The sequence below is a fragment of the Girardinichthys multiradiatus genome, chromosome 20 (genome assembly GCF_021462225.1).
Source record: "Girardinichthys multiradiatus isolate DD_20200921_A chromosome 20, DD_fGirMul_XY1, whole genome shotgun sequence".
NCBI lineage: Eukaryota > Metazoa > Chordata > Actinopteri > Cyprinodontiformes > Goodeidae > Girardinichthys > Girardinichthys multiradiatus.
Genome location: NC_061812.1, coordinates 23,990,550 through 24,017,557, shown reverse-complemented (window position 1 = coordinate 24,017,557; position 27,008 = coordinate 23,990,550). Strand labels below are relative to the sequence as shown.

At 38.6% G+C, this 27,008-nt stretch overlaps 1 protein-coding gene across 1 annotated transcript in view; it reads right to left on the bottom strand.

Annotated features, from left to right (window-relative positions):
- The window catches only part of LOC124856368 (receptor-type tyrosine-protein phosphatase gamma-like), a 176,313-nt gene extending 169,391 nt beyond the window's left edge, over positions 1–6,922 (bottom strand). Inside the window, exon 1 of the mRNA XM_047346722.1 lies at positions 6,186–6,922. Within this exon, the coding sequence (XP_047202678.1) occupies positions 6,186–6,270 (85 nt within the window). The 5' untranslated portion in view covers positions 6,271–6,922. The remainder of the gene's footprint in view (positions 1–6,185) is intronic.
- Between the last annotated feature and the right edge of the window lie 20,086 nt (positions 6,923–27,008).

The window sequence follows — 27,008 nt, the reverse complement described above, 5'->3', positions numbered from 1 at the left end:
AACATTACATAGCATAAGCTCTCACATGCCATGCTTATCACACATGTATACCATTGTTACAGCGTTCACACCATTGCTACCCAAATATGACATCAATTAACTAACAATAACATTACTTAATCTCACACTAGTCTATTCTCTCACCCCAGGTAGCTGGATGCCTGAAACTGAAAGTGAAACTGGCAGCATGACCTACTTCCCGACTCCCCTACTTGAGTGGTAATTAAAGCAATAACATTTCCTTTTTTAGAAGGTTAGTTGACATATAAATGAAAGGAAAAAAAACAGGCTATTGACATACTCAATAAGATCCCCAGTCCTGGTGGAGCAGAACACTGAATTCCACAGCTTTTATCCCAATACACAATACAATACTATTAAGAACAGTAGAGCATCATACATGGTACACATACTTCAGAGACACAACAGGACCTGATGTTCCATAAAACCCTCTTTATTTCCTCCATATTAAACATGTTTTTCATAACACAAACATACACATGTTTTTCATAACAAAAATTTTAAAACTAACACCTAATGATAACTTATTTTACACACTCCATAACTAGTTTTAGATTACATATAAGGACATATTGGCATGTCTGTCAATGTGCTGCTTTCCATTTTGCCATGGTATATTAACCCTCTAGTCTTTGAGAATTCAATTAAGTGCCAAGATGTAACACTTGAAACAGAAAATGGGATTCACATTTAAGATAAAACCTGCTATGTTGTTTAAATGAACAATGTATAATTTATCATTTAAGCCACTGCACCTTTGAATTTACAACGTTTCTATTTCATCTTTACATCCAGTCCTTTATGATGGAATGTGAAAGATCCATGTCAGTCAGCCAGAAACGACAGAATCTATCAGATGGCAGCATTCAACTAGATTTGTCCTCTACCACCTTCAAGCTGGTCAGCTGGGCAGTCTGTATTGCTCCCCCCCCCCGTGCAAGACGTTTGGTGAGACAAGCCATATGAGAAAACTCAGCTTTTAGGGGCTTGTAAAGCCTCCAGTCAATAAAGCTGCAAACTGAAGACATGAGGACATGGAAGCTTGGAACTAGGGGATTTTGGAGTGGTGGTGAAAAGGGGGGCAGCAACTAAGAGAGGAGCCATTCTATTGTTAGCTCAATATATGTATATATATATATACACACACATATATATATGTGTGTGTGTGTGTGTGTGTGTGTGTGTGAGCTGAAACTATACAGGAAAATATTTGTCACACTATTTAGAGTATATACAGTACAAGCAAAGATGGAAAAAAATGAAAGATGGAAACATGTATTTGAGATTAAGTAAACATATAGTAATATAAAAACTATCCATGACAACTGTTCATAAAAAGAACAGGGACTTTAAAAGAAAAAAAAAAAAACATTTGGCAGGTGATCAGATTAACCATGTTTGAACTTACACCAGTAAAGCCAGCTGGTAACATAAACACTTGCCAGTGGGGAGAGGAGCCAACATGTCTTTTCAGTCAACAAACGCCTTCATTGCAGCCCTCTAAATGACAAAGTACTCTCAAAATTACTGACTGGTTTTAGAGAAGCTGCCACTGTTGACTGTAATCACACCTAAATCCAAACAAGACTGTAAATATTAATCAAATCAAAAAAGTTCCAAACCATATTTCATGTCTATCTGAGATAGAAAAGACAAATTTTCCAATTCTGAAAATGAGAAATGTCACTGAGGTTTAAAAAATGCATGCTTGCTTTGCATTTGAGAAAAGAACTGGCAACAAGGGAATCAAAGCACTAAAGAAGTTGTGTAATGCAAGGGTGGTAAAACAGAAAACACGAACAACAAATTGGATCTATTCCTAAGAGGTCAATAACACGAGTAGCTATCAAGAGATCAACCAAGAAAGATTGGTTGTATGATGAAAAATCCCTGTATTCAAGTGACGAGATCAAAATACAAAACTGAAAGGCTGTAATCTATGAGTTTCAGGCGTCACTACATCTCAAACAACACTGGAGTAGAAGTCATTGCATGGATTCAGGACTTCTTCTGAAAGAACTGGCTATTGAACGTAGGCAGTTGCAGCATATACACAGATCCATGGTCAATTGCTACAAGCAACAGACAAAAGGGACCATCTTGTCTATTTGCTAGATTAAAGTTTTGAATTGATGAACTTTGACCATTTCAAATATACTTGTTAAAGCAAGGTCTCTGGAATATGTCAGGAACGGCATTATTATTCAAGGTAAAAAATAAAGGACATGACATGTAAAGGATAAGGGCTTGAAAACAGACTCTTATCTCTTAAATGCCTTCTGTCCTACATTTCTCTTCTTGTTCCTATTTTGATTTTCTTTTTTTGACAATGTCTGAAATACTTGTTTATTTTTTTTTTACTTTTTGCTTTTAGTGTTGACTTCATTGTACTGAAATACAAATTACAAAAATGTAGGGATTTTGAAGAAAGAATGATTCTTAAATGTCTTCCATAATAATTTATTCGACAGTAAAGTTGCTACTCACATGATTTCACTTTCAATATTCACAACAACTTTAATCAACCAACAGATGTCTGCAGTAGTTTTGGATAAATGCATGTAGATGTTTAACTCGTACTTTCCTAAAGAAATGATTTGGTCCTTCCAGAATCAGTAGATTCTTCTTGGATCTTCAAACCTTGAAAAACAGTTCTGCACTAAGTTCAGTAACCCATTACATATTTTATAACCTGGTTAATACATTTCAATTAAAAAGGCACCAATCAGACTTTTACTAGCTGGTGATAGCAATAACCATAACCTTCTTCCTATGGAGAATATAACCTGCAAATGAATTTCAGTAAACTTTGTTCTTAAACTCATCAATTAAATGTAACAAGCACTGACCATAAAGAGACAAAAACACTACAGGTTCCTTGATAGAAGTAGTAGTTTTCAATCCCAACACAAAAATGAAGGGATTACAAGATTATCCTCATTTATGCATCAAAGCATGTGCCCCTAACCTTTTATCTGTTTTTTACAAAACTCAAAACAAAGTGCATCAAAGAATATTGTGCTTGGTGATGCATTTAGAGAGTGAAAAAAATTACGTTTTTATTCACTTAATGAACATGGGAGGGAGTAAAATCTGATTTTTTTAGGGTCACTGGTAAGGTTCAAAAATTGGCTGATTTCAATCTTTAACTTGTTAACTAATTGGTGCATCACTAATTTTAATTAATATTTCATTTCATGTACTTTGATCATTTTCCAAAAAAAGAGAAAAATAAACAACTCAATTATCAAGTCTAAACCCAAATTAACAGAATTGTGTCTGCTTCTTTACCTACCCTTTATCTTATATTTTATAAACACATATTATCCCTGTATCAATGTTTAGTGGCACAATATTTATCCTATTCTATGCACTTGCGTCAGTTTACTATTTACACCGTTTAACAGGGTAATTCAAATATTAATAAACAAATAAACAAAAAAGTGTTCACTCGCTGTTTTCTTTTGTTTAAAGTCCATTTTAAATTATTTCTATTCTATTTCTATTCTCTTGTGATTTGATGTGATTTGTCTTCAATGGAAGCATATTATTTTTAAACCTTATAAAATGTTTTTGTAACATGAAAATTGACTAACCCTGAAAACTTTAGGGCATTTTTATTAATGCTAGTGAGATGATGGCCTGCGTAGTTAACAATTGTTAGTGCCATTTTTTGCATAGCAAAAATTGGATTTGAGATTTTGCATGTTTTCCACAGATTTGTAGACAATATGTGACATATGGAACTATAAATGTTTCACACAATCTGCAAAGTAAACTTTTGTTTATATTGTTTTGACTTGATGGAATATGAATTGACATTTCTGTCTTAACATAATTTACATGTGGTTGGCCTCTAAAAATGCATGTCAAGTTCATTTTTTTATTTTCCAAATTTTCTATAATAGCTTTATTTGAACAGATACCCAATATTATACATTTAGGTCTATTAAATTAATAATTTACTTGCATTAAACCACCTTTTTAATGAAATTCTTACTGGGTTCATAAGCTGGCAAAATTATTTCCTAAATAAAACCCCTGTATCATCAGCAAATAAAATAATTTTTTGAAAATTTGATACATTACAAATATCACTAGTGTACAAAGTAAACAATCTGATTTCTTATTTTGTAGCTCCACAGCTTATATTTCATCATAATTATCTTTAAGTGCATGCTGCTCCCCAAATTCCAGATTTTTCAAAGTTTTTCTCTTTAAGATTTGTTTTGGTCTAGGATTGTATGCCCATCATTTGTCTCAGTTGTATTATCTTCTGATACTCTAATTAATGTAATTGCTGTTGATTCCAAAGCAATACTTACATATAATACTACAATAATTTAATAATTCATATTTCTCTACATGTTGGTATCAGGTTCTGGTAACTTTGAGTGAAAAGACAGCATTAACTGAAAAACATGTTCAAATTGCTGTAATTTAACAGAAAACCTTACTGACAATGTGCAACAGGTGAGGGAGGGTCAACGCTGTGTCATTGCTTTGTACAGCATACGACAGCTTGTTTCCAAAGAAACATTATAAGCCCCTATCAATGTGATGGTCCTTAATTCACTATACAAGTACCAGAAAATGATGATATTACAAACAAAAACCTAACCCAGGACCCCAGATGCAACCTTTAGATGCTCTCTCCACAACTCCTTCTTTGTTCAAGTTTGTTTGTTTAAGTGGATGTCTCACATAAGCACATGCAGGTTGGCATTGTAACTTAACATTGCCCTGGCCTTTTTTCATAGAGATGAAGACATTTCTAGAAATATTGCTGAAAACTTTTAGAAAGCATCCATACGCTCAGTTTTTGGTGCTTTTCTTTTTAGTTTATTTATGTAAATGCCATTATTGTGTTCTGGTGCAGGTTTCTGGATCTATTCTGATTATATGGTTTATATGTAATGGGTAAGGACATTGCATCTGTTTCAACACAACTGCTGCAGCAGACAATTTTGCATTGTTTACAGATGTTTTTGAGACCCTAACAAATTTTAATCCAGCCATCCATCCATCCATCCATTTTCCATACCCGCTTCTTCCATAGTGGGTCACGGGGAAGCTGGTGCCCATCTCCAGCAGTCTAAAGCGAGAGGCGGGGTTCACCCTGGACAGGTCGCCAGTCCATCACAGCAAATATTTAATTTTAAGTCTAAACTTAGACCACTTTTGGACCAGGCAAACCTCGCTGGTCTAAACTTTTGGACCAGGCAAAACTTGCTTGGTCTAAACCAAGACGATGTACATAGTTCTAAATCATGGCTATGTATTGCATGTACACATTCTCATCTATACCTGCAATTCATGTGTAGCTTTAATAATGAAACCAGGTGTTTTGCTCAGTGGGAATCTGTATAGTTAAAAAAAACTTGTGTGGGTAAGGGCACCAAAACTAGCCCAGGGGTCTGGGTCTTCCTAAATCAGGCCCTGCTTCTTACAGCATATAGATAACCAGTAAGTTCAGTATAACATGACATTAATCCCCCCTCATACACAATCTATATTCGACTCAACAGCTAACAATCACCTCGTCCCCCTTCTCTACCTAAACACATGACCGCAAAATTACAGGTCGACTTGAAGTGGCCACAACTACAATAAAAAGGGAATAAAACTTGGACCACCACATATCGCGGCGTCCGAGCAACACCAAGTGGCTTGTGTGATCTGGTTAAATCCACGGGGAGCTGAATAATGGGGGTAATGTCTTAAAGTATAACCCCTGTATTAGATCCCCCCTAATATAGAGAAATCCCGCTTCGACTAAATTACCCGGCGTTGTGAGCCGAGAAGGAGAAGGAGGAAAAAAAGGTCAAAGAGTCGGCGGACACAGAAGCGTTTTAAATATTCAGCCGTTTCACGTTGACGCAGGGATAGTTTGCGCCACACTCCAGCTGCATAATCAATAACATGCACACAAATCACGGAGGTTGAACGTGTCCAACCGTTGGACGCTCTTTTAATGTCGGCTCGGCCCAGCAACCGTTAACAATTCAACAAAGCGTTACCCTCATAGGTGGGAGAGGAGGTTCGGGGAGAGAGGGAAAAAAAAAAAAAAAACCCGTTTCGTCGAGCAAAACTGGCGTCAACAATAGACAGCGACACTGTCGGCTAAATAAATAACAGCTAAAACCCTTGTCGCAAGTACTCACCGGGCTGACAGTCTTTGTGTTCGGGCAAGGTTAAAAACAGCAGGGTTAAAATCCACCAGTGACTCGGTTCCCGTATTTTCCGCATGTTAGACTACTCATCGAGAGCAACAAGAAAAGGCAACGGGTGATTAAGTTAGTCTTTTTTGCCCCCTTCTCCTCCTCTTCTTCTTCTTCTGCTGCTGCTTGTCCTTCTTTAGAAAGAATCACACGCACACACTAAAGCCGAAGTTGTCACGGCGGCCACGAAGGCAGAGCATCAAAGTACAGAAATGGCTTGACGGTCACAGGATACAGTCACTGCTTTGAAAAAGCCAGATTCACTCGCCTCCGGACCGAGCACGGGCTGCACTCCTTAGCTTCGAGGAATAAAGCGGCGAACACGCACAGGTTGCGCGAAAACAATTCAAAATCTCTTGGTGTTGGAGTCCTCCGTGTCTGCAGCGGGCTTCCACATAGCGACATTCCCGAAGTGTAGGGAGAAGAAGCAGGAGGCGGTGGAGAGGGAAGGGAGGGGGGGGGGGGAGTCGATCGGCAATCAATCGCTGTCTTTAACTACAGGAAAAAAGTGGTCGAATATTATTGATCATACGCAGTCATTATTAAGTGATTATCCGCGGCGTCAGCGAGACGGAGGTTGAAGGGGAAAAGTGTTGCTGGAAATGTCCCGTTCTTTTGGTCCAGGAAGTAGTCTAGCGGTCAGGCGTGCACGGATGTGTGGCTCCTGCTTTGCTCTGGTCCCATCCTACCCGGACAGGCTGCGTGTGTGTGTGTGTGTGTGTGTGTGTGTGTGTGTGTGTGTGTGTGTGTGTGTGTGTGTGTGTAAGAGAGAGAGGAGAAGAGGGAGTCTGGACGGGGCGGGCGGAACGGAGGCGGTTCCTGGATCTGCTGAATGCTAAATGACAGGGAACGGACCCAGAGGTTATAGTTTTTAAGATGTTATGATAGGAAACACTCTAGATAAATTAATACATATCCTTGTTTAAGACTGAGCACCATCCACACTGGATCCAAGTGGTTGTCTTATACGGTTTAATTCAGAATTCACGACAAAATTGGCATGGCCAGATTAACACAGCTTGATTTTATTGCAACACTTTTACAGTTCCAGTTGCACCTAAAATGTCTTTATCCCCCACTGCCTCTTGTGTTTATTGGTGAAAAACAATTTAAAAAGCTAACACAACTAATACTTAATAACTATTCGAAGAAAACGTGTATAGTTTGAGTTACTACATATTTACATTTCCTTTTAGATTTTTTTTTCAATATTTTTGAATTTGTTATCAAAGGTGAATTCTCCAAACTCAACGCAAAGTGTTACATTTATTGACTGCTTCAGTCTCAGAGCTTTTCAACCCGTTCATGACAAGGATCTTTAGGACATACTTGAGCAACCCTTTGATTTTAAGACCTCCTCTGCAAATATACACCAGCTAATGTTAGCTTCCCATGAGGAATCTTAGCCTACTCTTCACAGGCAAAGGATCCAATTCACTAATATTCTTGGATTTCCATGCAGCAACCATTAATATTAGTTTTGAAACAACATTATTATATACTGCTGTGACACTGCTTCCTAGGTTACATACCATGCTGAAGTTTTGAAAAACACGTGACATGGGTAAAAAAGTAAGGAAATAAAGGAGATCTTGTGGATTGTCAAGTCCTGTCACATCTTTGAAGTATGCAAAGTTTGTTAATGCTAGAGATCAATGGGGTGGAATTTACAGTGTTCTGCTGTATAATGACCAGGTACATTACTTTTCCATGAGGTCATCCTCTCATTGTATTGTCTTTTTCATAATTCAACTGACCATCCAGGAATGAAATTTCAATTTCCTATAAGTGCACCATATCCTGTATGTGGTATAATAATTATTACCAAGAAAAAAGCAAATAGCAAGTAATGCCTTAGATTTCAAATTCCCACCTCCCCAGGTGGGTAAAACATCTGCATAGCCTTATGTGAGATAAAGCTATGTCTTTATGGGGTTTGTGCTGTCAAATTTGAGTTATGGTGTTGCTGTAGCAGGGACGCATATGTGCTGTAAATATGACGTGTGTTAGAGTCCCCATGTGGTGGAATATTTCCACGTGTCAAAAAGTCCTGGAACAGACTGGCTTATCTTGTAATCAGATTGAGGGTACTACAGTTATTGTTGTAGTCCTGACTAGACCAAACCAAGACCAGCACAAGACCTGAAATTTGAGGGAGGGTAAACCAAGACCAAGATAAAACCAAAGAGAGACCAATTTTTAAGACCATTGCTGGAATATTCTTAATGTAGTTATTCATGCAAACGTTTAAAGAAAATCTTCCTGTGGCAGCTCATTAGAAAGCTAATCTATAACTGGGCTTCAGACTAGTTGGTTGAATTTGTGCGGCTAACCTTTTCAGTTAGGTGGATTGCCACAGCCTTTAGGTGAATCCTTACTTGTATGTAAGCAGACCCACAACTACATAAAACTTGTCCAATATACCTGACAAGCTAGTAACAAGTTAAAGAGACAAACCAGACAACTCTGAAATGCACATACATCCAGTTAAACATTAATTGACTTAGCATTGGCTTTAGAAGGCAACTACAAAACAATTAATCCTTTTAGTAATGCTCTAAAATATGAATGTGATTCTTCAAAATTTCCAGAACCTTCTGAAAAATAGTCATCTTAAAAGAGACCATGTTTTATTGAAAACAAAAAAAAAAATAGAAAATTTAAATGTGAAACATGGAGCACGGTATGCACGCTCGTTCTCTTATTACTATCCAGCTTATTGAACGGTCTAAGAACAGCAAATCACAGCCTATTTAGTATTGTATTCTTTAATAAAACACCTACTGAAGTGTCTCTACAAGTATAAGGTGTTAACAGTACAGCCAGTTTTGAAAGCATGTTGGTCATGTATTATATAAAGGTTTTGTTTCATAGATTTATAAACATTTCAGTACCAATATTTCCCGCCTAAAGATACATTTGAGCACAAATAAAAAAAAATGTATCATTGCTTTGGGCTGGATTTATTGTCATGGTAAAAAGAAAGTACACTCCCTTAAAATTCTACTGTTTAAATTGCCGGGATTAGACTGGCCACTTCATAATGTTAATTTTGTTGGAATCAAGATTCTTCTCACATCCTCAATTACTAGTGTGTTTCAGGTTGTGTCTTGCTGTGAAAAAACACTAATTTCAAGATAATTTCCTCTTTGACACAAGCAAACCTGGGCTCTTCAAGTATTTTGATGTATTCTGACTGATCCATGATCCCTGATGCCACAGTATAAGAAACATCCCCATACCATGATGCCTGAGCCGCCATGCTTCACAGTGAACCGTGCCTTGTACTTGTCTGACAAACTATTAGATCCAAAAATACTCTAGTTTTGTTTAGGCCACTCAGTGTGTGCTTTGGCAATTTACAGGTCCTTCTCAAAATATTAGCATATTGTGATAAAGTTCATTATTTTCCATAATGTAATGATGAAAATTTAACATTCATATATTTTAGATTAATTGCACACTAACTGAAATATTTCAGGTCTTTTATTGTCTTAATACGGATGATTTTGGTTTACAGCTCATGAAAACCCAAAATTCCTATCTCACAAAATTAGCATATCATTAAAAGGGTCTCTAAACGAGCTATGAACCTAATCATCTGAATCAACGAGTTAACTCTAAACACCTGCAAAAGATTCCTGAGGCCTTTAAAACTCCCAGCCTGGTTCATCACTCAAAACCCCAATCATGGGTAAGACTGCCGACCTGACTGCTGTCCAGAAGGCCACTATTGACACCCTCAAGCAAGAGGGTAAGACACAGAAAGAAATTTCTGAACAAATAGGCTGTTCCCAGAGTGCTGTATCAAGGCACCTCAGTGGCAAGTCTGTGGGAAGGAAAAAGTGTGGCAGAAAACGCTGCACAACGAGAAGAGGTGACCGGACCCTGAGGAAGATTGTGGAGAAGGGCCAATTCCAGACCTCGGGGACCTGCGGTAGCAGTGGACTGAGTCTGGAGTAGAAACATCCAGAGCCACCATGCACAGGCGTGTGCAGGAAATGGGCTACAGGTGCCGCATTCCCCAGGTCAAGCAACTTTTGAACCAGAAATAGCGGCAGAAGCGCCTGACCAGGGCTACAGAGAAGCAGCACTGGACTGTTGCTCAGTGGTCCAAAGTACTTTTTTCGGATGAAAGCAAATTCTGCATGTCATTCGGAAATCAAGGTGCCAGAGTCTGGAGGAAGACTGGGGAGAAGGAAATGCCAAAATGCCAGAAGTCCAGTGTCAAGTACCCACAGTCAGTGATGGTCTGGGGTGCCGTGTCAGCTGCTGGTGTTGGTCCACTGTGTTTTATCAAGGGCAGGGTCAATGCAGCTAGCTATCAGGAGATTTTGGAGCACTTCATGCTTCCATCTGCTGAAAAGCTTTATGGAGATGAAAATTTCATTTTTCAGCACGACCTGGCACCTGCGCACAGTGCCAAAACCACTGGTAAATGGTTTACTGACCATGGTATCACTGTGCTCAATTGGCCTGCCAACTCTCCTGACCTGAACCCCATAGAGAATCTGTGGGATATTGTGAAGAGAACGTTGAGAGACTCAAGACCCAACACTCTGGATGAGCTAAAGGCCGCTATCGAAGCATCCTGGGCCTCCATAAGACCTCAGCAGTACCACAGGCTGATTGCCTCCATGCCACGCCGCATTGAAGCAGTCATTTCTGCCAAAGGATTCCCGACCAAGTATTGAGTGCATAACTGTACATGATTATTTGAAGGTTGACGTTTTTTTGTAGTAAAAACACTTTTCTTTTATTGGTCGGATGAAATATGCTACTTTTGTGAGATAGGAATTTTGGGTTTTCATGAGCTGTATGCCACAATCATCCGTATTAAGACAATAAAAGACCTGAAATATTTCAGTTAGTGTGCAATGAATCTAAAATATATGAATGTTAAATTTTCATCATTACATTATGGAAAATAATTAACTTTATCACAATATGCTAATATTTTGAGAAGGACCTGTACAACCCCTGCAAAACATAGTTTGTGTCAACAATGTGACTTTGCAGAAACTTCTTGACAGTACATTGACTTCAGATAGGCTTCTTGTATTTATTACAGTACTTGAAGGTAGACTTTCTCCCATTGGCCTCGAGCTGGTCATTGGCTGAGTCTCTGGCATTTTAGCTCTTCTTCGATCCTTTTGAATGGTATCGTTGCTCCATGTCATTTTGATTTTGGTTTTGATTTTAAAGCATTTGAGATCATTTTAGCTGAGCTGCATATTTTTGCACTTTTTTATATGTTTTCCCCTCTTCAGTCAATTTTTTAACCAAAGTATACTGTTCTTCTGAGCAATTTCTGCAATTATACATTTTACTTAGCTATAATAGGCATGGGCAACATTTGCTACCTTCTCCTTAAATAAGGGCTGCTTGTTTGACTCCACACTGCTGTTGTTTTAAACAATGATTCAGTTGCAGAGAATCAGTAGGATGCATGTCATGACTGATAAGTTCTACCCAAATAGTGATTGATCAGGTTAGCGATGTTGGACTGTTGCTATTTTGAAAATAGCTGTATACTTAAACATAATTAAATATTTGTGTGTGAAAACCTTATTTGGATTCGGCAATCTGTTGCTTCCACCCTGCTCCAATTATTAAAATGACCCCTCTGTGGCCACACATGATGCCCCTTTGCCTCCTGCAGGGTGAATTGTGAATGGAATACTTCTGCAGTAATCATCACCTGGAATAGGCTATCATCGCGTGGCGAGTGTGTGTATATGTGTGTGTGTGTGTGTGTCGACTGGAGAATTATGTATCCATACTGGTGATACTCCCTTAGGTAAATGTGTAGTCAGTGGTGTTCTTGCAGAACTATCCAGCTGGACATTTAATTTGAGGAATCTGATTAAATTTCTCATTTAATTACCTAGTTCTCTACAGGGCCATTGAGGACAGTCACAAGGGCCCTTTGCTTTTAATGTGGGCCATCTGCTTCCTCTCCAAAATGCCTACCTTTTCAAAAACCGCACAGCCTCGTGGGCATCCTCGACCATGATTCTCCAGGCAGTGCCACCTCCACACACACAGTGAAGTATCACCGTACTTAACAATGGCTCCAGACCCGAGTGTTTCCTCACCGATCATGTGCAATTAACCTGAGCAGAAGTTTAGCAGTACTCCTCTGTTTTGTTTTCCATCTTGTTCTGTCAGATGCCAAAGTGTAAGGGCAACTCTTTGATTTATCAGACAGACTCCAAAAGTGCTTTGTGCAGTGGACCCAAAACCCTGACCCCTTATGTAGCTGTAAATCTCTCCAGACCAATACATCATCAGAAAACATTGTGAACAGGCCACTTTTCAGAGAGTCAAACCAAAATGTCACATGCTATTTTTAAACTGTGCTAATCAGATAGACTCAGTTCGTCTTTTCTCTCTTTTTTCCTTTGTCTTATATGGTACAAAACAGTTGGTTTTGGAAAATTTGTTAGACACTTTTACTATTTTCTCTTTTAAAAGATCCAAATAAGATGAAGAAAAATAAAGAAATGGAGAAAATAAGAGATAAATCACTCTGGATTGATGAGCATGCTAATGCCATTACACACCAACTTCGGGGTCACAAAATTACCTTCAACTGCAGTGTCAGAAAAAGTTTTCCCAGAAATGTCCTTTTCATCTACAGTAAATATGTGAGCGCTGAAAAAGACAGCATTGTTGAAATGTATTTGCAAGACAAGAAAAATAAAGGACCAACCAGTCGAAAGAGTCCTCTGTAGCAAAAGCTGAGGTGTTTAGCAGCATTCCGGGTAACTGCATATACAGTGCTTTGCAAAAAATCATACTCCTTAAAGATTTTTACATGTAATAGCCACAAAAATCTATTTGTTTTATTGGGATTTTTGTAATAGACAAACATGCTGTAGAAGTAGAAGGAAGAGGATTTCTTTTTTATTTACAAATAAAAACCTGAATAGGTTCTTTATTTGTATTTAGGCCCCCGGGGTCGGTACCTTCAAGAACCCCTTTTCATTGCCAGTACAACTGCAAGTCTTGTGAGGTGTGTCTCTACCAGCCACATCTGCAGACTGATTTTTCTTTTACCGAACATCATCCGTGCAACGTCAAAGTCTGTCACGTTGAGCTTCTGTGAGCATACAGTTTCAAGCTCTGCCAAAAATTCTCAATTGGATTTAGGTCTTGACTTGTACTGGACCAATTTAACACATGGATACCCTTGCCTGCATGGTAGCTCTGGCTGTATGTTTACTGTCATTGTCCTACTGGACAGTGAACCTAACCCCAGTTTCAAGTCTTTTACAGCCTCTAACAGGTTTTCCTCAGGTACTGCCTTGTATTTAGCTCAATCCAGCTTCCCATTGACTCTGACCTGCTTCTCTGTCTGTGCTGAAGGTAAGTATCTGCACAGCGTGATGCGGCCACCGTCATGTGTGAATGCCGTGTTCAGGGTAATGTTCGTAGTTCATCACTTTTCTTCCATTTTACTCTTATGCACTACTTTGTGTTACTCTATCACATAAAATCCCAACACAATATATTGGGGAAAAAGGCAGTTGAAGTTGAGCATTCTTTTTTAGTTTTTGTGAAAAATAATAATAGTTCTTTAAGTTTTTTTTAGTACAATAATATAAACATGTGTCACATAGAAGCTTTAGCTGCCCAAATCTTAGTTACTATATATTACTATAAAGACTTATCAATAACCAGAAAGACTTCAGACTAATGAAAAACTTGTCAGGGCTATCCGTTGTTTACAACCATTGTTAGAAGCTTTATTTACACAAGCACAGCTGCCTGGCACTCTAAACATTAAAATATTTAATGCACTTAAAGTAGAAAAAACAAGGAGATGACAAACAATTTCCAGTTAACAGTACACTCAGTTTAAAATGAGGATAGGTCACCTTTAGAATGGAGATGGGGTTCTTGGAAATGAAGATAAGGGAACAAGTCCTAGCATTGTGTAAAGCAACTAATGAATCATTTAAACCCCAGAAGGATGAAGAAGAAAAATGAATTTAAGTAAATATCAAGATGATTATGCAAAGCTGGAGTGATAATGGCTTCTAAAACAGGTCAATGGTCCTATAAATATAATCAATAAGAAGCCCAACTTTTTATTTTTCCATTTGAACCCAGTGCATAGGTTAACACTGATGTTTCATGGATCCTAGGTTCAAGACTCAGCTGGTGTCTCTCCGTTGGTTTGCTTTTTTCTAGGAACTCTACTTTCCTTTTACATGCATGTTAAATACATGCATATTAGGAGAATTTGTGATTCTGCAATGTCCTTAAGTGTAATTGAGTGGATGAATGAATGTGTGTCTCTGTGCTGCCCTGTGATGTACTAAAGACTTGCTCAGAATGTACCCCAGCTCTCGCTCATTGCCATAGGCACCAGGATCCCCCTGAGCACCTGGGCAAGATTAAGCTGTTATAGAAAATGGACATATGGCTGAAACTCAAACAATCCTGGAAATCACACAGAGCTATAGACTTTTGTTGGACTAATGAGCAAAAATCTTCTGAAAGGTATTTGAAAGGCTTATAGAAGGGCAACAAAAGGTGTTTACACTCAGTGGTAATTGGCAGGGAGGATGTTTTCATATGCAGACCATGGACGGTACACTAACTTTAGCTGTAGGCGGTTTTTGCATCTTACCAAAAATATTATATGCATAGACTTTACCTTAAAATACTAACAAATGTATAAACTTTATCCTTTTTGTCTCACTCACCTAGCTATTATATAAAAAAAAGATAATTCAACCAACCTTTGCTTACTGTTTTCCACTCACACCATTGCCTTGGAGTTGTTTTGAAATCAACCACGATATAATCGCAGCTTATAGATTCAATAAAAAAGATGTCAGTGTTCCTGCATGTGTGTGTGTATGCAGTTTTAATCTTAAATAAATAGTTTTCAAATGACAGTAAAACAAAACAAATGGGTGGCAGGCTCCTTGCAGTAACTCCTAATATGAGAATATTAAAAACAATATGAGTTTTTCCATGAGATGAGTGTTTTGAAGTCCTAATTTTGCATCTCAGCCCACGTTGAAACTTAATTTTCCTCCATATAAGAACATTTGCACCCTCACATTGCATGTCGTGCACTATTATAAGCTAAAACGATATGTAAAAATAGGCGATAGAGCAATAACGTATTATCTATATTACACTTTTTTAGTTATTGCATAACCTGGATGTCTGACAAGGATGTTGATAGCTGCGAACACATAGAAGCAATCATAGACAACATAGTAACTACAGAGTCACAACCATTACAGTTTCTTTTTCCTAACATCCTGAGTTTCATTGCACAACCTTGAAATATAACAGGAGCAGCAAACTAGCCTCTGCTTTCCACAGAGTGACTTTGCAGTCCCCAGTAGTTCTATGAGGCATTTGTAATGTGCGCTGCGACATTTGACATTCTAATCTTTTTTTTCACCATAAGGAGCTGAGACCCCAAAGGCATCATAACACTCTCTCTGACACTTCTCTGACTACTGAGCTTCGGATTAAAGAAGCAAGGGAAAGCCGAGAAACACAGTTGCCGAATGATTCATGTGAGTCCAGCCATGACACCGGCATTGTCCCACAGCTATCTCCTTTCTCTGTTTGCCATTAAGTGCTTTGAGAATCACACGTGTATTATTTTTTCAAACATATTTCACATGTTGACAGTCGCTGCATAATGTACGACTGCATGCATCAATTATGTAATGCAATTCAGGCCATGACCATATATAATTTATTTGATTCTCAATCTTTTACATAATTTAATCAAAAGCTATTTTTATAATTATTACTCTTCCCAAATATCTTTTGTTGGTCTGTCCTCTAGTTCCTCTCATCAATTTGCCGTGTCCCTGCACCGAATCTTTGCCACATTAATGCTTCAGGAGGGTGTGATGAGTGTCTGTCAGCTGGGGCAGGACACTTCAAAAAGGATTGCACTCAAAAAGTGCAAAGAGGGATTCAAAATGTAGCCTCCAGCAAGCCAATAACAGTTTTAAAGAGGACATTTTTATAAAAAAAATATTGCTCTGTTGTACTGGAGGGCTCGTATTTGTATGTAAGAAGTCACTGCGAGCTTAAAAATTAACAGAAATACATAACCCTTCTCTCTTTTGTTTGGGGCAGCCTGGGGTTCAAAGTAAGTCATTCAGGGAGCTGTTAGGATTTGCAGGTGGCTGATAAATCACAGGCCAAGCTTAGGAGAGAATTACACATCCTCCACTTTTTTTTTTATCTCCACCAAACTTCAACTTCAAACAATACCAAATCACCCAGACCACAACTGGGAAGTTGAAACTCAGCCATTACCTGCGAATTTAAAGAACATGTGCAGCCATGGGAAAAGGAAAGAGCAAGGGTAGGGTTTTAAGTAGAGTTATGTTGAAAAAATAAGGACACCCTATGACTGCCTGTATGTTCTTGTAACATATTGGGATGTATGGATATTTAATATAACAATACAAATGCCCAGGGAATAAATTAGGCGTACCGCACATTATTCCTATTTAAAATGGCTATAACTACACACAGATGTGGAATTTGACTCCGATACACATTGCTCTGAATAATAAAGAATATCTTTTTAAATGTAGATTTATACACAACTGACTTTACAATAGAATATAATGCGTGATGCATGGTGTTGTTCTGGACTGTCAAGTGTTCATCAGAGAAACAGCCCAATATATCTGTCATGATGGTAGTACTTGGAAATTTTGGTATTTAGTGAGCTAATACTTCTAAATGAAATCTCGTCTTAATGGAAATTAAAAAGCTGCTAGGTCCCTTACACTTACAACAATAATTTTTTTGGTATATAGTAGTGGAAATAAAGAATATATTTTTTAAATGTACATATATATACACAATTGATTTTACAAAAGAATATAATGTGAGATCAGTCCAAGTATGCATGGTGTCGTTCTGGGCTGTCAAGTGTTCATCAGAGAAACATCCTGGGGGAAGAAACTGTTTTTGTGGTGGCTGGTTTTAGCAGACAGCGCTCTGTAGCCCCGACCTGAAGGTAAAAGACTAAACAGTTTGTGTGCAGCGTGTGTGGAGTCTGCAGATAATATGATTATGCTGGAGTTTGAGAGCTCCTGACTGCTGAAGTGACAATAAACTTAATGGCAACATCGAAAGAGCTTTCTGAGGTCTTTAGAAAGAACATTGTAGCAGCTTATGAGTCTATAAAAAATTTAATAGTCTTAAAAGGCTTTTAATGAAGCCATTTCTCTGTATGTAAAATTGTCTCAGAGTGGAAGACATTCAAATTAACTGTCAACTTGCCCAGGTCTGGTCATCCAAACAAATTTATCCTGAAAACAGGCCAGAAGATGTTTTAAAGTACCCTAAATTGTCATCGCTGGGTCTACAGCAGGATCCTGCAACTGTTGACATAAAAATACGTACCAGTACAATCACAAAGAGAATCCACAAGTTTTAATTGTCATGGGAGGTGTGCATAGAGGAAACATTGTCTCTTTAACAAAAACATGAAATCCAGAATTACAGTTGCCAGAGAGAATGTAGATAAAGACCTGGACATCTGGATTGATGCTTCTTTTCTGCATCAGAACCTGGCCAGCGCATAATCACAGAATCAATTATAGTATCAGGTGATGCTATATACGTTCAGTGAGGGAACATTTATTTTTAAAGAACTGAGAAAGAACAATGGAACTTGTAAACTTGACAAACTGGTAACTAGTCATAGTTTTACCCAAACCCTAATTCTTTTCCAGGACTGTATTAGGACAAAATAAAATATGGTCCATTCCAGCCTCTAAAAGTATTTATATGTATCCTCAAGTGTCTACACTGCTAACATTCATCAAAATGGTAAGCTGCGTTTGGAAAACTAAGTACACCGTATGATTCAGTAGTTTTGAACCACCATCACCAGCAGTAACCTTAAGTTGGCTTATTCTTTGTGAAGGAAGTTTCGTCCATTTTTCTTTTACTCACTCGTTCAGCTCCTTAAGATTTACCGCCACTTGTTTATGCACAACTCCAAGTCTGACCACAATGTTTTAATGAGGTTGAGGTCTGGATTTTGACTGGGCCATTAAAAGCCAGCATTTGTTTTCTTTTAAGCCTTTGTGTTTTAAAATTCACGTTGTGCTGTGGGTCGTTGTCTTGTTGCATGACCCAGTTTTGGCCAAGCTTCAGCTGCAGGCCAGAGGGCTTCACATTTGACTCTACAATACTTTGGTATACAGAGAAGTTTATGGTCAAATCAATGACTGCAGGGTGGCTGCTAGCACTAATCATCACAATTCCACCCCCATGCTTAATAGTGTATAGAAGGTATTTGTGCTCACATCCTGTGTTTGGTTTTCATCAAACATGGTGTTTTGCATTATAGTTTTATGGTCTCACGTGTGCAAAAGACTTGGTGCCAAAACCTAAGTCATGTTGACATTCTCTTTTTAAAATGTAGATGCTTCTCTTGTGACAAACCTATCCGCCATAATCTAACTTGTTAAAGCTTTCTCTAATTTCACTCCCATGGAGTGTATGTTCAACTTTATTATTTTTTTTGCAATTTCTCAGAGCATTTTCCAGGACATCCAATCCTGTCCTCAGAATTCTCCAGTTTTGAATAATCTTTTCAATTCAATTCAATTCAAAAATACTTTATTAATCCCAAAGGGAAATTAAATGTTGTTATAGCTCATATTATGAAGGTCTCCTCAAAGAGCCGTTGTAGATGCTGATGCCTGTGGGCAGGAAGGATCTCCTGTAGCGCTCCGTCTTACAGCAGATCTGTAGAAGCCTCTGACTGAAGACACTCTGTTGTTGTAGGACAGTCTCATGAAGAGGATGCTCAGAGTTCTCCATAATGTTCTTCATTTTATGAAGAATCCTACAATGATCTCCAGAGGTTCCAGATGAGTCCCCAGTACAGAGACAGCCTCTATATTAGCTTGTTAAGCTTGTTCAAGTCCCTGTCTATGATGCTGCTTCCCCAGCAGATGATGGGTGGAGATCACACTTTCCACAACAGACTTATAGAAGATATGCAGCATCTTGCTGCAAACACCAAAGGACCTAAGCTTCCTCAAGAAGTACAGTCTGCTCTGTCCCTTCTTGTAGATGGCTTCACAGTTGCATCTCCACTCCAGTCTGTTGTCCAAGTAAACACCGAGGTATTTATACTCCTCCACCACCTCCACTTCTTCTCCCATGATGGAAATAGTTTTTGACTTATTCCTGTTTCTCTTAAAATCTACAATCACCTTTGTTTAAGTCATGTTCAAGATGAGATGATTGTTTCCACACCATGCCACAAAGAGGTCCACCACCTTCCTGTACTCAACTTCTTGTCCATCTTTGATCCACCCCACGACTGCAGAATCATCCGAGTATTTCTGCAGATGACAGGAGTCTGTCTTGTACTGGAAGTCTGAGGTGTACAGAGTGAAAAGGAATGGTGAGAGTACAGTCCCCTGTGGTGCTCCTGTGCTGCTGACTACCTGGTTAGACTCATAACCCTTCAGTCTCACAAACTGTGGTCTGTTTGTCAGGTAGTCTTTGATCCAGGAGATTGTTGAGGCCTCCACCTGAGTCTTCTGGAGTTTCTGACAAAGCAAATCAGGTTGGATTGTATTAAATGCACTGGAGAAATCAAAGAACATGATCCTCACAGTGCTGCTGGCTTTGTCCAGATGACAGTGGGTTTGTTGAAGCAGGTGTATGATGGCATCTTCAACTCCAAATCCACAGCGATAAGCAAACTGAAGGGGGTCCTGATGGTTTACTGTTTGCTTACTCAGGTGGGCCAACAGGAGTCTCTCTAGGATCTTCATGATGTGGGATGTCAGGGCAACAGGTCTATAGTCATTGAGGACTGATGGGTGAGTTTTCTTTGGTACCAGAACAAGACAGGAGGTCTTCCACAACACTGGAACCTTCTTCTGGACCAGGCTAAGGTTGAAGAGGTGCTGCAGAATCCCACAGAGCTGCTCTGCACAGGCCTTCAGGACTCTAGGGCTGACATGATCTGGACCTGCAGCCTAATTACGGTTCAGTCTCTCCAGTTGTCTCTTCACCTGACTTCTTGAGACACACAGGTGGAAGGGGGAGGCAAAGGAAGTATCAGCATCTTCTCATATGGTTGAAGGCAAACATGTAGAAGCAGAAGGGTCCATGGCTGAGCTGGAAGATAAAACATAGAAAAGCTGTGGGTCAAAGGAGGGTGGGATGTCTGTTTAGCTATGAGCAGGAGAGGAGGATGCTGAGCTTGTTTCTGAACTGAACCTAAGAATGTGTTCAGTTCTTTGGCTCTATCTGCTTGAAGCCTGTGATCTTCTTCATCCCTGTCCACACATCTCTGATATTGTTTTGCTGGAGCTTGCTCTCCAGCTTCTTCTTGTACACCTCCTTGCTGTCTCTTATCTTGACTTTAAGTTGCTTCTGTAAACTCCTCAATAATTCTCTGTTTCCCTCTCTGAAGGCTCTTTTTTTTTCTTGTTGAGCAGGTCCTTCAGGTCACCTGTGATCCAGGGTTTATTATTGGGGAAGCATCTCACGGTTCTGGTGGGGATGATGTTATCCATACAGAAGTTTATATAGTCTGTTACACACTCAGTCATGGCATTGATGTCCTCTCCATGTGGCTGGCACAGTGCATCACAGTCTGTAGCCTCAAAGCAACCTTGCAGAGCTTCTGCAGCTTTTCACTGGAGAATCTTGGGGTTTAAAATGTTTGTAAATGTATTACCTTATAACTTGTCACAAGTGTATTAGCAGCACTGTATGCTTTTGATATAAATGACCCTCAGTCCCCAACAATATTTCTAATGTGAAATGTCATTAAATGAAAAAAGCAGCTCATGAGAGATGTCTTTTTACATAAAATGCAGAAAGTAAAGCCCAAACTTGTATATGGTAAGGATCTTGTAACTGTGCCATTTTCAACATGGCTGTTACATTTCTTTAACATGAGCCATTTTATTTCATCATTGTTGGTGTAATTCTCCACAAAAATAGATCCTAACTGTTGTTAGGAAACAGTATAATCAGTTTGCCTAACAAGATTTTTTTTCTATTGTCCATCTGGATTCTGCTAAGCTTTCAGGTTATATACTGAATACCATATGGTAATCAGAGCCAGCCAGAGGTGCAAGCAAACTGAGCAACTGTTTAGGGCCCTAAAACCATTTGGGGCGGTGTAGCTACATAATATCGTAGTAGTGTTGCTGTTACAATGTTCTGCCTTTCTCAATAACACATTTACCTAAATTTAAAAAGTAAGAGTAGAATAGTATACTTATAATAGATGTACAATGTCTGTAGCATGGGTAACATAAAATGGGTATCACTTGAGCTGTGACTATTGTTTTATTTATTAATTTTTCAACATCTTTTGTGGCACTAGTGGTCTTTATTTTGTAAGTTGGAGAGAGAGGGGAAGACATGCAGGGGGCCGGGACTCGAATCTGACTGTGCTTTTCCCCTGCACCACTGCCACACCCGAGCTGTGATGATTTTATGGTAGTCGAAAGGGATCCAAATCATATTCTATTAAGGGCCCCACATAGTGTAGGACTGGCTCTGATGGTACGAATATAATTAGGCCAGTGTATATGTAATTTTGAATGGTAGCTGGAACCTGTAGGATTGATTTAAAAGGGGAAAAATAACGTGAAAAGGAAAGATGGACTCAGTGGTTCTCTGAACTAAAACTATAGCCTATATGAAGAGTTGCAAACCAAATTTTAATAGAGTACAGTGAAGCTGTGATCCTGTGGTATTTTGACTAAATAAGTTACTGTCAGTTTAGGATCTTATATAATTGGGTTGGTTATTAAAGAAATTGAAAATCTGCATTTTATAAACCTAGAATTTCAGATATGGGATGCACTCCAAAATTTTATTTGAGGTTACGTAAAACGGCTGTCTTGCTCCTTCCTATTCAAGTTTATTTTGACAAATTTCCAAATTACTTTATATGAAAATAGGCTGAGCTGTATTTGCATTTGAACCTCATTATTAAAAGTAATCCTCTGTGTTCTCTTAGTTCTCCAAGCAAAATTCCACCCCCAATAATCTGAGTCTGAATTAAAAAAAACAAAAACAAACAGTATGCCTGTGATTAAATCATATAAAATATTAAAGGACCATACCTATGTTTGTGCTCATTGACTGGAGCCACATTATTTTCACATTACTGCCAAGAATCTTTGATGTGTTCTGCTGCTTTCTTGGCAGTCACTGGTTTCATTTAAAGTCCGCGAGGAATGACAGACAACTTAATCCATTACAAAGAACATCATGTCTGATTTTATTTTCGTCAAAGTCATGTTATGTTGTGCTGAAATCCATGGGGAGATTTGAAAAAGTCTGCCTGCGTGATGCATCCGTGTGCTTCGGAAAGCCGGTTGCCAAACAGGGCCACATTCATGATTTATGCTGACAGAAAGCTGCGAACACGATCAATGAGCAAACACGTCCAGATTGCAAAAAGAAAGGATGATTTAGTTACTTTATCAACCACCAGCCAAGCCCCGGATGATGAGTACGCTTGCAAGAATTTAAGGAACGGGTTTTAGTTTTGCAGTTATGCACCTAAACAAGTTGTGCCACAGAACACATGAATGCTAACGGCCCAAAAAATAGTCCAACAAACAGTATTCCCTAAGGCAGACCGATCCCTCTGAAGTGTAAAAACAGGAAAGTACTGCTCCTTTGTGGCATTTTGTCGCTCTATAGTCCTTGCACTGATTATTGATTAGATCCTGCTCGTCATCTGTCTTGAAGATGTCCCTGCCAGGCGGTTTTAAAATAAATAAAATCAAATCTGACAACCCATGTGCTCTAAGTGCTAGCTAAGCCAGCTCAGTTCACTTTTCACAGTTTGTTTTAAATCATTAGAAGATCATACTTTGATTCATGTGCGCAAATTGCTTCATTCATCAAAGTAATGCTGCACTCTCAAATGCAGAGAGGCTTTGTCGTGATGTAATGCATTGGTGCGGCTGACCCAATTTTGTAGGCCGGGAATGATTTTTTTGTAATGCAGAGATAACGAGGAAAACGAGGAATGTTTTAGATATGGGTGGTCACTTTTAGATCAAGTACATTTAGAAGAAAAGAAAGAGTTAAGAGAGGGGGAGCTAAAAAAAAAAAAGGAGTTGACGTGAATTATTTGAGGTATAGTAGTTGCTATTTGAAGCCAGTAGAGGGTGTGTGCAAAATTCATGTTGCCATTAATCAATGCAGTTCTTCAAACCACCTAGGACCATCAGTGAAGCTCCTGAAGAATATAATAGACTCATTTTTCACTGAAAGGCAACAAAGCACGGCAACGCACTTGTGGATGATTCAATAGCCCCCCAAAAAATAGAAATGAATGGAGTAGCAGTGTACTTAATATGGTGTATTGATGCCATAATAATTTCCTTGATGGTGGTTCTGGAAGTCTCTGCATGCAGTGTGTAGTTATTTTCACCCAGAGCTATCCAATGGCGTTTTGTTTGTGTGTATATATGTAACTTCAACACATATTAACCTAATCTTTTTTCAATATAGAAGGAAAACAGACAGCGTTTTTCACCATCTAGTAAGAAAAAGCCCAAATTGTGAAGAAAAACAGTTTTTTCTTTTTCTGATGACAATTATTTTACAGCTAATTGTACAGGGGATCAATTTCTATTTCACCAGCTGCAATTTGCACACATTTTTCAAATCACAGAGGATTTTCCAGTGTTATCGGCATCACCTGACATAACAGCTCTTAAATTCCTCCACAAAGGTAAGGTAAGGGTAAGGTAAGTTTATTTATATAGCGCTTTTCAGTAACGAGACACTCAAAGCACTGTACATACAATTACAATGCAATCGTAAACAAAATAAACACAGAAAAACTAATCAAATGATATTACAATCCTTCTAAGAAATCTAAAAATCTATTAATTGTTTTGAGAAATCTAAAAATTAATAACAGTCATTTGCATTCATTGAAATTTAACTAAGCAATCACTAAGGAAGCCGAGTCACTAGTGTGAAAGCAGCTTTTGTTCAAATTTTTAAGAGACTAGTATTATTTTCCTTTCACTGGTAAATCTAAAAATCTATGAAAAGGAGAAGAAATAAAATTCACATTTAGGTAAAAATAAGGAGCATGGGAAAGCAAAACACATAAGCAAAGATTTTGCAGGGGCATGGTGGACTCGTGAGGGTGCCAATATTTAAGTATGATCATGTGTGCAAAGAATTAGACTGTCAACACTGACGAAGGTGCCATTGTCCTTGAAGAAGAGATGAAAGTTTTATCAAACGGCCATACAGTTCAGTTCACAGATGAGGGGCGTTGCTGGGGCAGAGCATCGTATTTACAGAACATCCAGGAGAAATGTTTTGATAAGAAGCCAGTGACGGCCGTATCGGGGCGCCTGAATTAGACAAACAATAAATGATTTGGTTCAAGCTGGCTGTGATTTTCCACCTGCCTTCAATGTCATACTGGCATTCTCAATTTCAAATCCAAATAGCCAAATTCCTGGTACTTTCAGTAAATCCTGAGCAAACAACTTTCTCCAAGATTAAATCATATCACCTTTGAGTCTGGGAAACGCAGCCCGCCTGCGATTCTGTTCAAGGATCACGTCCAGCTTGCGATTCTGCTCTCTTAACATATCAGTCTGAGTACTGAGAGCTCTAAAGATCCCTTCAAACATCCCAGGCAGCTTTGGAGTGCTTTGAACAGCTGCCGATGTTTTACAAATCTTTCGATAAGCCAGGTAACCGCCAACTCCAAAAAAAATCCTGTTATCAGAAATCCAATTATGTACAAATCTTCCACGTCCTTGACTGACATTGTTGTCAGGCACACAATCTTCCACTGCTGCCAGGAATCCATTGCGTATCCGGAGAAGAACTTCCAGTCTGGACAAGAGGGTTCCCCTTTACCCTGTCTTCCTGTCGGGAAAATTTGATAGATTGCGTTGAGAGACCAGCTGACCAAATCCATAATGAACAAATTAGGAGGATATGCGAACAGAGGCTCTAAGAAAAACATAGACAAAAAGCTGAAGCAGGGCAAAAAATGTGGGAGGATCAAGGAGAGAGTGGAAAAGCGTCTGACCCCACCGATAGCAGAAGAGAAAGTCCATGTGTGGACAAAGGTCCACACATGCAAAAATGGGCCTTTTTAAAACTGAATTTAATCAAAAGCAATGTTGAACAGTGAGTACAACGCTCGTTAGGATACCTGCCTTTGAATCGTAGAGACAGTTTTGTCACACATAAAGTAATTTCCTCACCTTGACTGTTAAAAAAAAGGCTTAGTGTTAGAAATACAGCACCTTCCACAATTATAAGCTCCTCTGGCAACGATGTGCAAAAGCAGTAGCGTTATTGCAGTAGCAACATCTCCAACTCAAAATCCTGTCCTTTCAAATCTAACTTCCTTTACCATCTTTGTCATTGTGTGCTGGGACACAGTAAATTTAGGTTTTGTCTGATATTTTTATTTTGTTTTAATTATTTGCCTGGCTGCAAACATGGGCATGTTTAGGTTACTAGCTATTTTTTGAAGCAATTCTCTTATGACAATCAACACATATCTGCCTTACTTGAATGGTGTGTTCTCTTGTCTTTCCCATTTTTAAAGGTGGCTATAAAGGAATGAGGCTCTGAGTAAGGCAATGGGAAGTCCTTGATTACAAGTTAAAAGTTCCCAGACACTCTAATCCACTTAAAATACAAGCTATATATTCAATAAACACTTCTATTCCAGTGAATTATTTCAGAAGACTGAGCCTGTTTCTGCTGGAAGTCTGTTCTTGTTAAGTGGGAGTGGTTTCTCTCCACTGTAGCCAAAGGTTTGCATTATAAACAACAATTAGTTGAATTGCAATGCATAGGATTGTATGCGACTGATTTGATTATGCAGTACTTTATTAGGTATACTTGCTCAATAAGTTAGCCAATCACATGCCAGCAGATGGGCTACAGCAGCAGCAGACCACACTGGGTGCCACTCCAGTCAGTTAAGAACAAGAAACTAGAGGGTGACATGGGAGTGGATTTTCTCTCCTGTCCCATTCCACAGAAAAATGTCTTGTCCCATCCCAATCCCAGGCCAGCATAACGAAAAAAATCCTGTCCCGTCCCACTCCTGGTAAATTGACTCCCGCTCCCATTCAGAACGACTCCCATTCCTGTGCCACTCCCATTTTTGTTTTCTTCATTTAGTCTTTTGGCAATTTCTTTCTTTGAAGGACCAGTTAGGTCACTGTTTTTAGCTGTAGTAAAGGCCAGTTAAAGTAAAAAGAATAATAATGAAGAAATAATAAAATATTAAACAAGGAAACAGACCATGTCTATCTTAGTTGAATAAACAAAATGTACCTAGTTGTATTTTACTTATTTATTAAGTGATTGTTTCCTTTGAACAATGACATCACTTTTATGTTTCAAGTTGCTGAAACGAAAGAAAAATGTACCTAGCAAGTGGACTGTGTTTGGTGAACAAAAGTGCAAAAAGGCATTACCTTCACAATTTAGAAACTGTACCTCAATGGTTCACAGCCCTGGTCCTCAGGGACCCCTTCCCTGTAAGTTTTAGATGTTTGTCTGCTCCAGAACACCTCATTCAAATTCTGACATGATCTCCTATACAGGCATCAAGAATGGAGGGTCAAACTGGACAAAATTAATACAATAAAATCATCATTAAATAAATAAATGTTGTGAATGTCCCATAAGTGAAGTAAATGTAACATGAAAGAAATGTAACATTAAATGTGCCATTAA